At 61.9% G+C, this 11,311-nt stretch overlaps 1 protein-coding gene across 3 annotated transcripts in view; it reads left to right on the top strand.

The window, feature by feature from the left end:
* The window catches only part of PEPD (peptidase D), a 113,420-nt gene that overhangs the window by 92,715 nt on the left and 9,394 nt on the right, over nucleotides 1–11,311 (top strand). For all 3 annotated transcript variants that reach the window (XM_040633710.1, XM_040633709.1, XM_040633711.1), the window contains one exon: nucleotides 8,037–8,185. In XM_040633710.1, the coding sequence (XP_040489644.1) occupies nucleotides 8,037–8,185 (149 nt within the window). The remainder of the gene's footprint in view (nucleotides 1–8,036; nucleotides 8,186–11,311) is intronic.

The raw sequence follows: 11,311 nt of genomic DNA, 5'->3' as shown, positions 1-11,311 counted from the left end.
TAGGCGAGGTCACTGAGACACAAGTGGGTCCAGGTGCAGAGCCAGAGGGATTTAGGGAGTGGGGGGGGGCTGCCTCAGACTTGGCTCAGCTGGAGACTAAGGACAGAGAGGGGAGGGCTGTGCCCTCTGGGCCATGGCTGAGCCACAGGTGGCCCCAGAAAGAGACCACCTGGCATCTCCAGGGACTTTTGCGTCCTGGAACCTTTCCTAGTGCTCTTTGTGCCGCCCATTCTGGCTGGGCCAGGAGGCCAGGATGTGGGAATCCTGTCCCCGGGCAGAGGCAGAGACCTAGCCATACCAGCGAGTTTTAGCTGTCCCGGGGCCAGCTCTGTGGCAGTGCCATGTGGCCACGAATTTTCTCCTCTGTGAACTTGGCACACCCCAGAGGAAGTGGCTGCTTCTCCACTCTCCTCTTTATCTGCCCCCAATACAGTCCTCACCCCACGAGAGGCTGGTCATAGCCGTGTTCCTGGGCTGGCCGCTGCGGGGAGGGGCTTGGCTGACCAGGGTGCAGCAGGGTGCAGCATATATCCGCTTTCCACGTGGCCCAGATGTGGCCCTGGCCCTCCTGGGAGCCCCTGGCACCTGCATCTCCTGCTTGCAGCTAAGACAGGAGAGATCCAGGAATCCCATGGTTGTTAATGCCAAGTCCAAATTGGTGATTTTATTTTTCTAGTGCTAACTTTGAAATGTAGCCAGTAGAATAATTATGAGTTTATTATAGTCAATTTATTATGCAGCATTTAGAACAACATGTTTTGTTGATTACTGCTACTGCCAGATTGCTGGCGGCGTTTATAATCCATTGTTTTATTGAAATTGATCTGCCGCGCCTACTGTGTTCGGTAAATAATAAATCACTCTGTTATCCCAACCTAAAAGCCATGATACTTCATCATAAGGTATGAAACCAAAATATGAGCCTAGTGCAGAGTTTTTCCTGAAACTGAGTGTGTCCCAGAGCATGACTATTCCAGGTGCCCGCCTGGTGGTAGGCCCTGGGTCACTTGAAGTCAGGGGAAAATATCCCCAGAGATATTTGAACATTTAGGAACGGGCTGTTTGGGGCCACAGCTGGTCCAGGGCAGTCAGGCTTTACTGGAGAAGGCGGGGGTGGGGGTTGAGAGGCAGCCAGCCTTTCCATCTCTCTTGCTCCCAGGGAGCCTCAGAGAGCCCGGGCTGTGTGACGATGAACGCAGAGGGTCCCTAGTTCCTGCCCCTGCCCTCCCCGTCCCTAGCTGAGCGGCTGGTCCCCCGAGCCTCCACTTCTCCATCCACACCCAGCTCTGGGAGGATTCAGAGAGAATAAGCAGGGTTGAGTGGGGAGCCTGGCATCGCGTGGCCTTGGCGGGCGAGAGTGGCGGTGATGGCCGTCCTCCGCGCCAGTAGGCTGGGGCTTCTGCCTGTGCTCCAAGGCCCTGAGGCCCACCTTCCAGCAGCGGGTTCCATGACAGCCTGGCGCTAAGAGGCACCGCAGAGCCTGAGGCAGAGAGCTCTCAAGCCCCAAGGCCTGTCTATGTTTTCAGCCCCCACACCGTCCTCTAGGTGAGTGCCAGGTGGGGCGTGAGGCTGGCCAGGTCCGCCACCCATGCCTCTGTCCCTCCGGGACCAGCACCTTCCCGGGAGCCGGGCCCAGGCTGCTGTCAGCCTTAGTCATTGCCCTGGGAGTGGGGCTTGTGAGTTAGGCACGCTGGTTCTCCCTCCACATTGGCCTTGTCACCAGAGGCTGAGCAGCGAGAGCTGCTGCACCTGCCACACGCACTCTGTGGGTCCCTTCCCATGTCGCTCTGCTGGATCCAGCCCCACGTGCTCAGCATGAGCCGCAGGTAGGGAACCAGACTTTGCTGTGGCTTCAGATCCCTGGGGGCCTCGCACTCCGCTCGCTCAGAGCCATGAGGCCTCTTGGGGGCCTCTTGGGCCTTTGCCCTTGGATCTCAGAGCGCTTTCATGGGTTCTCCAGGAAGCTGTCTCCCGGTCACCGTCCTAGAGAAGCCATTAGTTGCTTTTTGTTCAGGCATTTAAGGCAAGTGGCAAACCTCATCAAACAGGGTGGCAGGAGTGTGGTACACTTGCTAATGCGTGCTCTTCACGTGCTCACACAAAGGGGTCCTTGGCCACCTTTTCTGGGTGGGAGCCCCAGAAGACCCCTCCCCACCAAATCAGCCCCAGCCAGGTGGGTGTGAGCACAGATGTTGTGAAGACAGATGTGGCCCCCATGGACTGCCCTGGCTTCCCAGAACCAGCCTGGGCTTTGGAAACCGGAGTCCCCAAGGCGGGTAGAGGTGCCAAGGGGCTGGTGCGCCATCTGTGGGCCACCAGGGAGCGCCACTGTTTGTGTTCACATCCACTGGAGGCAGTGCACCCAGAGTGGGATCCTCGCTTGTGCTGGACTCCTGGGTGTGAAGCTGAGGCTGGCCTTCGCAGCCCTCTCACCTCCCAGGGCCCCCTCGGCAGGATCCCTCCAGGGGCAGAGGCAGAGGCAGGAGGGGTCCAGGCTGTGCCTCCAATGGGTTCTGATTTGGAAAACAGCTGGGAGACCCGTCCCCAACCGCTGCTGCCTCCTGCTCCCACCATCTGATCAGGAAGCGGGGGAGTGCTTCCTGAGGTAGGATGCCCTGTGTGCCTCCTCAGAACCTTCTAGATACCTGTCTTGCCCAGCTGCAGGCAGGCTGTGGCCAGTGGGTGGTGAGCCGGATGTCCCAGCGCTGGCCAGAAGAGGGCAGCATTGTCTCAGGATATGTGGGTGGGCCTCCTCCCAGCTGGCCATTCAGTCTGTGCTGACCCTGGGGCGTGGGAGGGAGCAGCCAGCCCAGTTAGGGGGAGAGGCCTGTCCCAGCCCCATGCAGGTCCTCTCCCCCTGTCCTCTCCTCTCCTGTCAGGGGTCGGGGGCCCCTGTTTCTCCTTGCCCTGATAACAGTCAGCCTGACGCCGTGGCTCTCGCTTGTCTTGCCCTGCTGACCGGCAGAGGTGGGGACACAGCGCACAGTGACCAAAGACCCACTTCTCTCTTCCCGGAGACATAAGGGCTTTCCTCCCAGGGAAGCCCCTGGAGACACCTGACCTGTCGCTGGCGTGTCAGTGGCACATGCTGACCACGTCACACCCTCAAGCTGCCCCGTCCTTTCCTTCCACAGATGAGGGGACAGGCCTGTGAGGGGTCGTGGCCAAGGCAGGCTCTTTCCCTAGCTGGCCACCCTTCCTGCCACCAGCACCGTTACCGCCAGCTCCTTCCTGCCCTTGTTTCATTCCCAGTGAGTTCCACAGGTTTGACGTGGACTAGATGTTAAACTGCTTGGGGGAAGTCACCCTACCTCACCCCCTCCACCCCGGGCCACCGTGCCATGGCAGCAGCCTGCATCTCTGTCGGACACCCTGCCCCCAGCCTGCAGGCTGCGGGGGGTGGGGGGCGCCGCTCACCCAGGGCCCCAGCAGCCCCCTTGGTATCCCGCAGGCTGTGATGGGAGGGTCCTGCCTGCTCCCAGGAGCCACTCGCTCTGATGTCTGTCTAGACACCTGACACAGGAGCAAGTGTGTGTCTAGGGGCTCCCCCCCCCAAGCTGGTGGCGGAGCCGGGGTGAGGGAGCCTCCAGGCCTCACTTGTCCTGGTGCCTGATGCCCTGGGTGACTTCGGAGAATGAGTGTCCCCTCCAGAGCCTGCTCCCTGGTGCCAGGCCCAGCCCAGAACCCTGTCCCCTCTCTGCTTCCTCAGAGGAACGCTTGGTTTTCACCCAGCAGCCACATACCGAGGATTCCATGATCTTAAAGTCATGCCCAGGCCTCAGGGCAAGAAAACTCTGTCTGGGGGGCACAGACCCTGCTAGCCTGGACAGCCAGACCAGTGGCCGTAGCCATCAGCCTTCCATCCCTTCACATTCTGGCCCCCATCACACGTGTACAGATGTACCCACATTAGAACCAGGTACCCCACCACATGGTCCGTCTGTTCTGTGTACTTTACGTTCTTGCCTGTACCCCACTCAGTTGACTTCACCACCCCCGGTTTGAAAAGCACTGTCCAGACAGCCTGGGTGCTCACAGACATCATGGGACACTGCTGACCAAAAAAGTGAAATGAAGCATGTGCTGGGCTCGTGACACGACTCCGTCCCTCCCCGGTGGAGGCTGCTCTCCCGATGCCCAGCCCTCGTCTGCTGTGCCGCAGTGGCAGCGAGCACTGGGGTGGACAGTCACTGTGTCATGTAGCGCCCTTCCTGAGGACGTGGCCCCACACGGGTGCCCTGCTTTCCCCCACGCCATCTGTAGAGTGGGAACAGTTCTTTCCAGACACGCAGGACACCCCCCAGCCTGAGCCTGTACGCCAGGCATCGCTGGCTCTGGGTCTCTGGGGGCTGGTTGCTCGGGCACCTTTCCTGTGCATCTGGGCTCCCCCGGAGCAGCCGTCCTATGGCTGGGGTGGGGAGCAGGGATGCCTAGAAGGTACTGGGGAGAGGTCTGCTTGATGAGTCAGCCTCCGAGTGATGGCCTCGGCCCTGCCGGTCACAGCAGGGGCTGGGCGCTCCACGGAAGGGCAGGCTGGGGGGCAGGTGGGCGGGCCACGTGCCTCGTCTGGAGGGGCTGCCCGTTGCAGGACATGAGCGGGAACGCGAGCGGCACGTCTTCCTCTCTCACGCTGAGGTCTGGAGGGAAGCAGGAGTTTCCTGCTTTTCAGAAATCCCCTGGCCTCGCCTGGAACACAGGCTGAGGAGGCGGCGAATTGAGGTCTGAAATGCTCCTGCCACAATGAATGGGCCCGTGCACGCAGACACAGTGCCGGGCTTGGGTGAGAGGCGGCCGAGGGCGAGGCCACGGCTCAGGGCGCTGAGCGCAGAGAGCCTTGTCCCCAGAATGCTTCCCGAGCCGCTGTTACTGGCCCAACCATCTCGGAGGCCTTCTGCCTGTGGGCTGGCCGGTCCCTGCGATGGGGCCCGGGGAGCTGAAGAGGGTTCGGGGAGGGCCCAGCTGAGCCAAGGGTGGCGGGCAGCCCGGGCACGAAGCTGCCCGGGAGGAGCCAAGGGCAGACAGAACCTCTCATCCCAGCCAGAAATAGAACCAGATAAACACATGTGAGCAGAGAGACGCCAGTGTATTGCTTGGAGATGCGTAACAGCTCCCCAGATGTCTTAGATTATCACACGCATTCATTCAGCCAGAGATGGTAGCGGCCCTGGTGGGTGTCCCCAGGCAGCGGGAGAGGAGGATCCTGAGAGCTCCGTGGAGCCAAAGGATGACCGAATTCCCCATTGTCGCTTCGCGCTCGGAGGACGGAGGAAGTGGATGCAGAGGAGCCGGAGGAAGATGATTTATGAAAGAGGCCGCTTTCGTCCCTGGATTCCGGAGTGGCGTGAATCTGAATAACTTATGTGTGTAGGAACTCTGAGGGGGATTTTTTTTTTTTTTTTTAAAGCAAAGAAAGATAGGGAACTGAGAGCACGAAAATAGACTCCAGCCCCGTGCCCGAGCGGCGCTGGGCAGGATGGAGCTGGCCGCCTGGGCGTGCACTTCCTTCTGCAGCGAGCGGACGATTCTCACACAACTAACACAGGCGAGGTCTCCTGGAGTCTGAGCGGTAAGGCCAGGCTGGCCGAGGGGCTCCCAGCAGCCCTGTCCCACGTTCCCACTGTGGTTTTGAGGAACGCGTTTGGAGAATTCGGTCAGGAGTCTCGTCTGCCCCAGAGAAGAGTCTTGTCTTCACTTCTCTAGATGACTCCAGCCTTCAGCGTGCTCTTGTGGGCTTCCTCGTTTTTTAAATAGTTCCATTTCTGTTTTTCTTTGAGATCAGCACAGTCCAGTAGAGCCGTCTGCCCCAGCGGTGGCACTACACGTTGTCCCCCGAGGGGCTGGCCCCCAGGAGTCTGTGTCGCCCAAGCCCCCAGCTCCATCCCGTCTGCTCAGACCATTCTTGGACGTTCTGAATCAACAAACCACAAACCATGTTCCTTTGTTGCCCCCGAGGGGCCCAAATGAGAATGCTCCGCTCCCAGGGTGGAACTGGGCCATGGCCCCACACAGATCGGCTCCCCACGCCTGCCTACACGCTGGCCCCGAGAGGACACAGTGGCGGTGGTGTCCCTGTCTTACAGGGAGAAGTGCTGAGGCCCAGAGGGCCCAGTGCTAGAGTCAGGATGGAAGGGCCCATCCCTGGGCTCCCAGCTGCTGACTGCCAACACGGGGCTTTGCTGGGCCCTGTGTTCAGAGCCTCACGTTCCCTGCGGGTTAGGGCTGAGATGTGCGCTGCCCTCCCGGCCAGCTCTGTCGGGCGAGTGTGGCCCCCGCAGGAGTAAACTGCAGGCAACTGTTGGCCCGAACCCCCTGCTGCATCTGGACCTTCCCGGGGAGCAGCTGCCTGGGCGTGACTGCTCAAGGCCTCTCTGTCTTGTCTTCGGGTCCCCTCCAGTGAGGCCCAGGGCCCCCCCAAGAGCCTGCCCCAGGCAGGGTCCCCTAGAGTTCGTGACTTTGACCCGGCCTTGAAGTTCCCGTGCCGTACTGGTTGGGGCTCTCCCCCCACCCCCTGAGAATCACCTGAGGTGTTATCTGGTGCTTTTTGCACTGTTGACACTGTTTATGGTGTTTTGCAATCAGAAAAAGACAGGAGATTAAAAAGTGCTTGGCGGGGGACTTTGGATTCCGGCAGAGCGTCCGGGGATCCTGAGCGTTCAAGTTTTTCCTTTAAAACTCTTTCTTGGGTGTAGCGGGTGCTATCTGTCAGGCCACATGGCCTGACTCCCTGCTCCACCAGCAGGGTCAGGGACCCCCTGCTCTGTCATCGGGGGGGGGTTGGGGCCCCAAAAGCAGGCACACAGGCGGCCCCTGGGATGTTTGTTGAGTGGCTGTGCTCACCACAAGGATCTGGGTTTGGGGGAGAGCACAGTCCTGCCCCGGGCTCAGGTTTGCCAGGATTTGTGTAGTTGCAGACTGACACCGCCCCCCCCCAGCCCAGGGATGGAGCCAGGCACAGCTGCAGAGGGCAGCCCCACCCCTCAGCTCCCCCTGACTCCCCCCTCAGCTCCCCCAACTCAGGGTCACCTGGCCCTGAGGACACAGCAGAATCCTGGGCCTCCATCTGAGTCATGCTTGGCTGATGAAGGGGCTGGGGGTGCTGGCGGGGGCCCCCTCTGTATGCCTGCTGCTGAGCGGCCTGCTGAGGTGCTCGGGTGGGACAGGATGGGGGGGTGCTCCGTCTCTACACCCCTCCTGCTCTCGTTGGGGTCCCGTCAGCGTGGTAACCGAGCGGCCCTTCACACGCCCTGTCGCATTCCAGCGTGTAGGGTGCGGGGGAGGATTCTTTCCTGCCCTTGACCACTGGGGACCCTGAGGCCCCGGCTCCTGGGCCCTGTGCACATGGGCAGGCAGCAAAGGCGTTGGAGAGGCCCACCCTGCTCCCTCCCACCCCTGCAGCCCCGGACCCTGTCACAGGGGCTCCAGTGGTTAGGCTGAGCTGGGCCCCCCTCCTGGGCCCAGGGCTGCAGTGGGGGAGGGACACTTCCCTCTGGTCAGGGGGACGTTGGTGCTCGAACAGAGCTGTTGGCCGGGTTTTCACTCAGACACTGGGGCCCAGGAGAGCTGGGTGCTATGGCATAGCCCACCTTGTCTGTCGGGTAGGTGCGTCCATCCCAAGGCCCCTGCCCGGCTCCCACGAGCAGTGCTAGGGCAGGGAAGTCCTGGGATGGTCTGTGGGGGTGCTCGCGTGGGGGCCACGTGGTGAATCAGGGCCTGGGAGCATCTCTGCCCCTCCTCATTCTCCAAGTGAGGCCCCACAGCTGGGCATCCAGATGCCTGGCCAGCAGAGGGAGGGCAGGGGAATGTGTGCTGGATGGGCCCCACTCCCTCCAGGCTTCCCCGCTCTGGGGTCAGAGGTCTCCTGAGACAGCAGCGTGGGGACACAGCAGGGTGGGTGGCCCCGTATGGCTGCCTGTGACATGACGAGGTGGCTCAGGCTCAGCACCCTGACACCCCCAGGGCCCAGCAGGCTGCCCTTGAACCCCATGGGGGAGGGTGGGTAGGGGGCATCCCAACCTCACAGCCTCCTCTCCCCACAGCTTGTTCGACATGGGTGGAGAGTATTACTGCTTCTCTTCCGACATCACGTGCTCCTTCCCGGCCAATGGCAAGTTCACCGCAGACCAGAAGGCCATCTACGAGGCGGTGCTACGGAGCTGCCGCGCCGTCATGAGCGCCATGAAGCCAGGTGAGGACACTGGTGGCCGTGGGGCAGGTCCTGCACTCCACAGCTTGAGTCTGTCCCCCTTCACATGCTCAACTGGCTGAGACTCCAGATGCTGTCGGATCCCCAGGAGCAGCGCTGTAAAGGGGCTGACCACCAAGGAGGGACAGGGCTGGAAATTGGGGAGCTCAGCCCAAGGTCTCCCCACATCCCATCGGACGTCCTCCACCAACAAGAATCCCTGCTCGCAGGGGCCACTGGGATGTCAGCATGTCCCCCGTCCTGTCCCGGAACAGGGTCCACTCCAGAGAGAGCTTGACCGGCAAGACGCCAACACTGGTGTTTGGCTGGGTGTTGGGACGCCCTTTTGTTCAGACTGCTGCTGGCTTTGGTGGGGGCCGAGTATCTCGCAGTGTTCAGGGAATGGTGGGTGGCTGCTGCAGGGCCCTCTGGGGACCTGGCCATGACATCCTCCAAGCTCATTCTGAAATCAGGGACCATGCAGTCAGATTGGCATCCCTCCGTGGAGCCCTTATTTAGGAAAAAAAGATCCCCAAACTGTGAAAGCGCCAGGGTATGACCTCTTGAGGCCGATGGCTCTTTGTTGGCTACACAGCCCTGGGGCACCTCGGCCAGGTGCTGGGGTGACTTACAGCCTCAGTCTGCAGGGGAGGTGCTGCGCTTGAGGGACACTTAGCAGGTGCCACTTGGAGAGCCACACTGAGCAGGCCTTTCTGGACGGTCCCTCTCTGGCCACCGGCAGAGGCCAGGGAGCCATGGAGGGATACTGGCGGACCCAGGCCCCAGCCCCACACCTTCACTTGTCCAGAGGAACAGAGCTTGGCAGTCAGGGGAGTCCCAGCTGGGGAACTCGGCCCCCAAGGGAAGACAAGAAAGGAAAACCTATAAGCTAAGCCCCCACTGGAGTGACAAGGTGACAGGACTTGAGTGGTTTGACGGCTGCAGAAGGAACAGCATCTCACGTTCATCACTTGTTTGAAAAGCCTAGTCACTCTGGGAACACTAGCACAGGGAACCTTCCAGATGCTTGTTGCACAGAGACAAAAGCACACGATGGGGTGGCCAAGTCCCCCGTATGTGTGAAAAAAGGGAGTGTAGCAGTGCTTGTGACTTCATGCGGGAGGTGCAGGGGGGCGCTGGAAGGAGCGCGCTGGGGGCCCTGGGGGACGGGGGAGGCGGTCTGACCTTTAAACCACAGAATGCATCCCCTGTTCCCAGTGAAGTGCAGCCTGGAGACCAGTCGCTGTTCACCTGAGGGGCATGGTCCTTCCTGCTCTCTTTAGTCCCTCTCTCTGTGCCACTAGCATGGTCTGCGGGGTGCTCCCCGGTGTGTGCAAGCATGGAGGCTGAAGAGGGGTCTCCCTCCGCCTCGTGCCCCACGCAGTGCCACTCTGCAGCCGCCCCCTGCTGGGCCATCACCTCGCAGGCCACTGGGTCGCCTTTCTCTTAAATGGTCTCTTCACCTGCACACAAGCAGTTGTGAATTTCGATGTCCCAGAGTCCAGGCCGGGGGCTGGAAGGGGCTGGCACACCCGCCCTCTGAGGTCGGAGCCAGGCTCTGCTGCCTGTGCACCTGTGAGGGGCCCCATGCCCCCAGGCCCCATGGTGGGTCCCTCGAGGAGGCAGTGGGCGTGGGCTGCAGCGCAGAGAGGGAGGGCTGGCGAGCAACCAGGTCCACACTGGAGAGACGGGCAGGCAGAGTCAGGCCAACACGTGCCAGGTGCTGGGGGAGGGAGGCTGAGGGTTGAAGGGATGGCAGGTGGAGCTTTGGAAAGATGGTCTCCTTTGTTCAACTTAGAGCTCCAGGCTTGAAGCCCCTGGCGCTGCTTTAGCCTCTGTCCTGTGCTGAGATGGGGGTGAGGGTCTTGGCCTGGCCGACCCCACCTGCCCACCCACCCACAGGAAAGTCTGCTGGGACCTGGGTAGCACTTCCCCAGCCGGTGTCCTGGCCAACTGAGTCGGCCGACATAGCAACCTGATTCTGCCCAAACGGTGGCCAGGCCCACAAGCTAGTCTCCAGGGCCCCCGGTTGCACTGAGAAAGGCCTGGTGCTCCTTCCCTGCACTTCCCTGGGCACCCTGGTCCCGTGAGGCTGCCTGGCCATTTCACTCCTGGCCAGGCTGGGCTCTGCTGAGCTGGTCTCTGTACACCGTGTGAGATGGGCCCCCCAACACACAGCAGGGCTCAGGCCAGGCTTGCAGTGGGGCCTTGAGCTTCCCTTGTGTGGGGGGTTGGAGCAGAGCTCCCGCTGTAGCCCCTACCTCTCCTACCAGTGCTGAGGATTGTGACACACCGACAGCCCTGCCGACAGTTCCCCAGGGCCGACCCCATTGGGTCCCACACCGCGCTGGCCAAGCAGGGCGGGGGTCCTGTGCCCACAGAGCTGCTCTGATGGGGGCAGGTCACCTCCCCAGAGCTGCAAAGAGGCCGTGGCCAGGTCAGCCCCATGTCCTGTCCGAGCGGAAATGCCCCTGGTTTGTGGGTTCAGCTGCTGGGCCAAGACACACACCCGCTGAGACTGCGCGACTGCTTCCTGCGGCCTTGCGGGAACAGTGAGCGGACAACCAGGGTGCAGCAGGCTGCCCGGAGGAACAGCCCGGAACGACCAGAGCACACATGGAACCCGGGGTCAGAGCGGGGGCGCCCCTCCCTGTCCCCCAGACAGCCGGGGAAGGGCGGCTGAGCTTGCGGAACGGGGCCCACGAGGGTGGCGAGGGCGGCGAGGGCGTGGCACCTGGGAGGAGGCCACCCATGCTGGCCCCATGGGAGGGGCCTGGTGCTACCTTGTCTCCCCGGTTTCTACATGAGGCCCAGCGGCCCACCCCAGGCAGACCAGGGAGTGTGCCACAGGGACCCCTTGGCGCCTGTGAAGGAGGCCTGGGGTGACCCCAGCAGGAGCACCTCAGCGAGGGGTGACCGCGGGCCGCCACCCTGGGGCCATTTTGTAGCCTCTGTCCCTCCAGCCACCTCGGAGCACCGAGGTCCCTTGGAAGTCCCCAGTCCTCCTGCAGCCTCGCCTCCCTCTTCCCAGCGGCCGATGACACTCCTCCTTCTCTGTGCTCACCTGCCCACGCCGGCGTCCCTCACTTAGGTTGCGGTCCCCCCTCCCGAGCCCGCACCCCCCCCCCC

This window comes from Ursus maritimus, unplaced genomic scaffold (genome assembly GCF_017311325.1).
Source record: "Ursus maritimus isolate PB19 unplaced genomic scaffold, ASM1731132v1 scaffold_19, whole genome shotgun sequence".
In the NCBI taxonomy this organism is placed as follows: Eukaryota; Metazoa; Chordata; class Mammalia; order Carnivora; family Ursidae; genus Ursus; species Ursus maritimus.
This window is presented reverse-complemented; position numbering and strand designations above follow the sequence as displayed.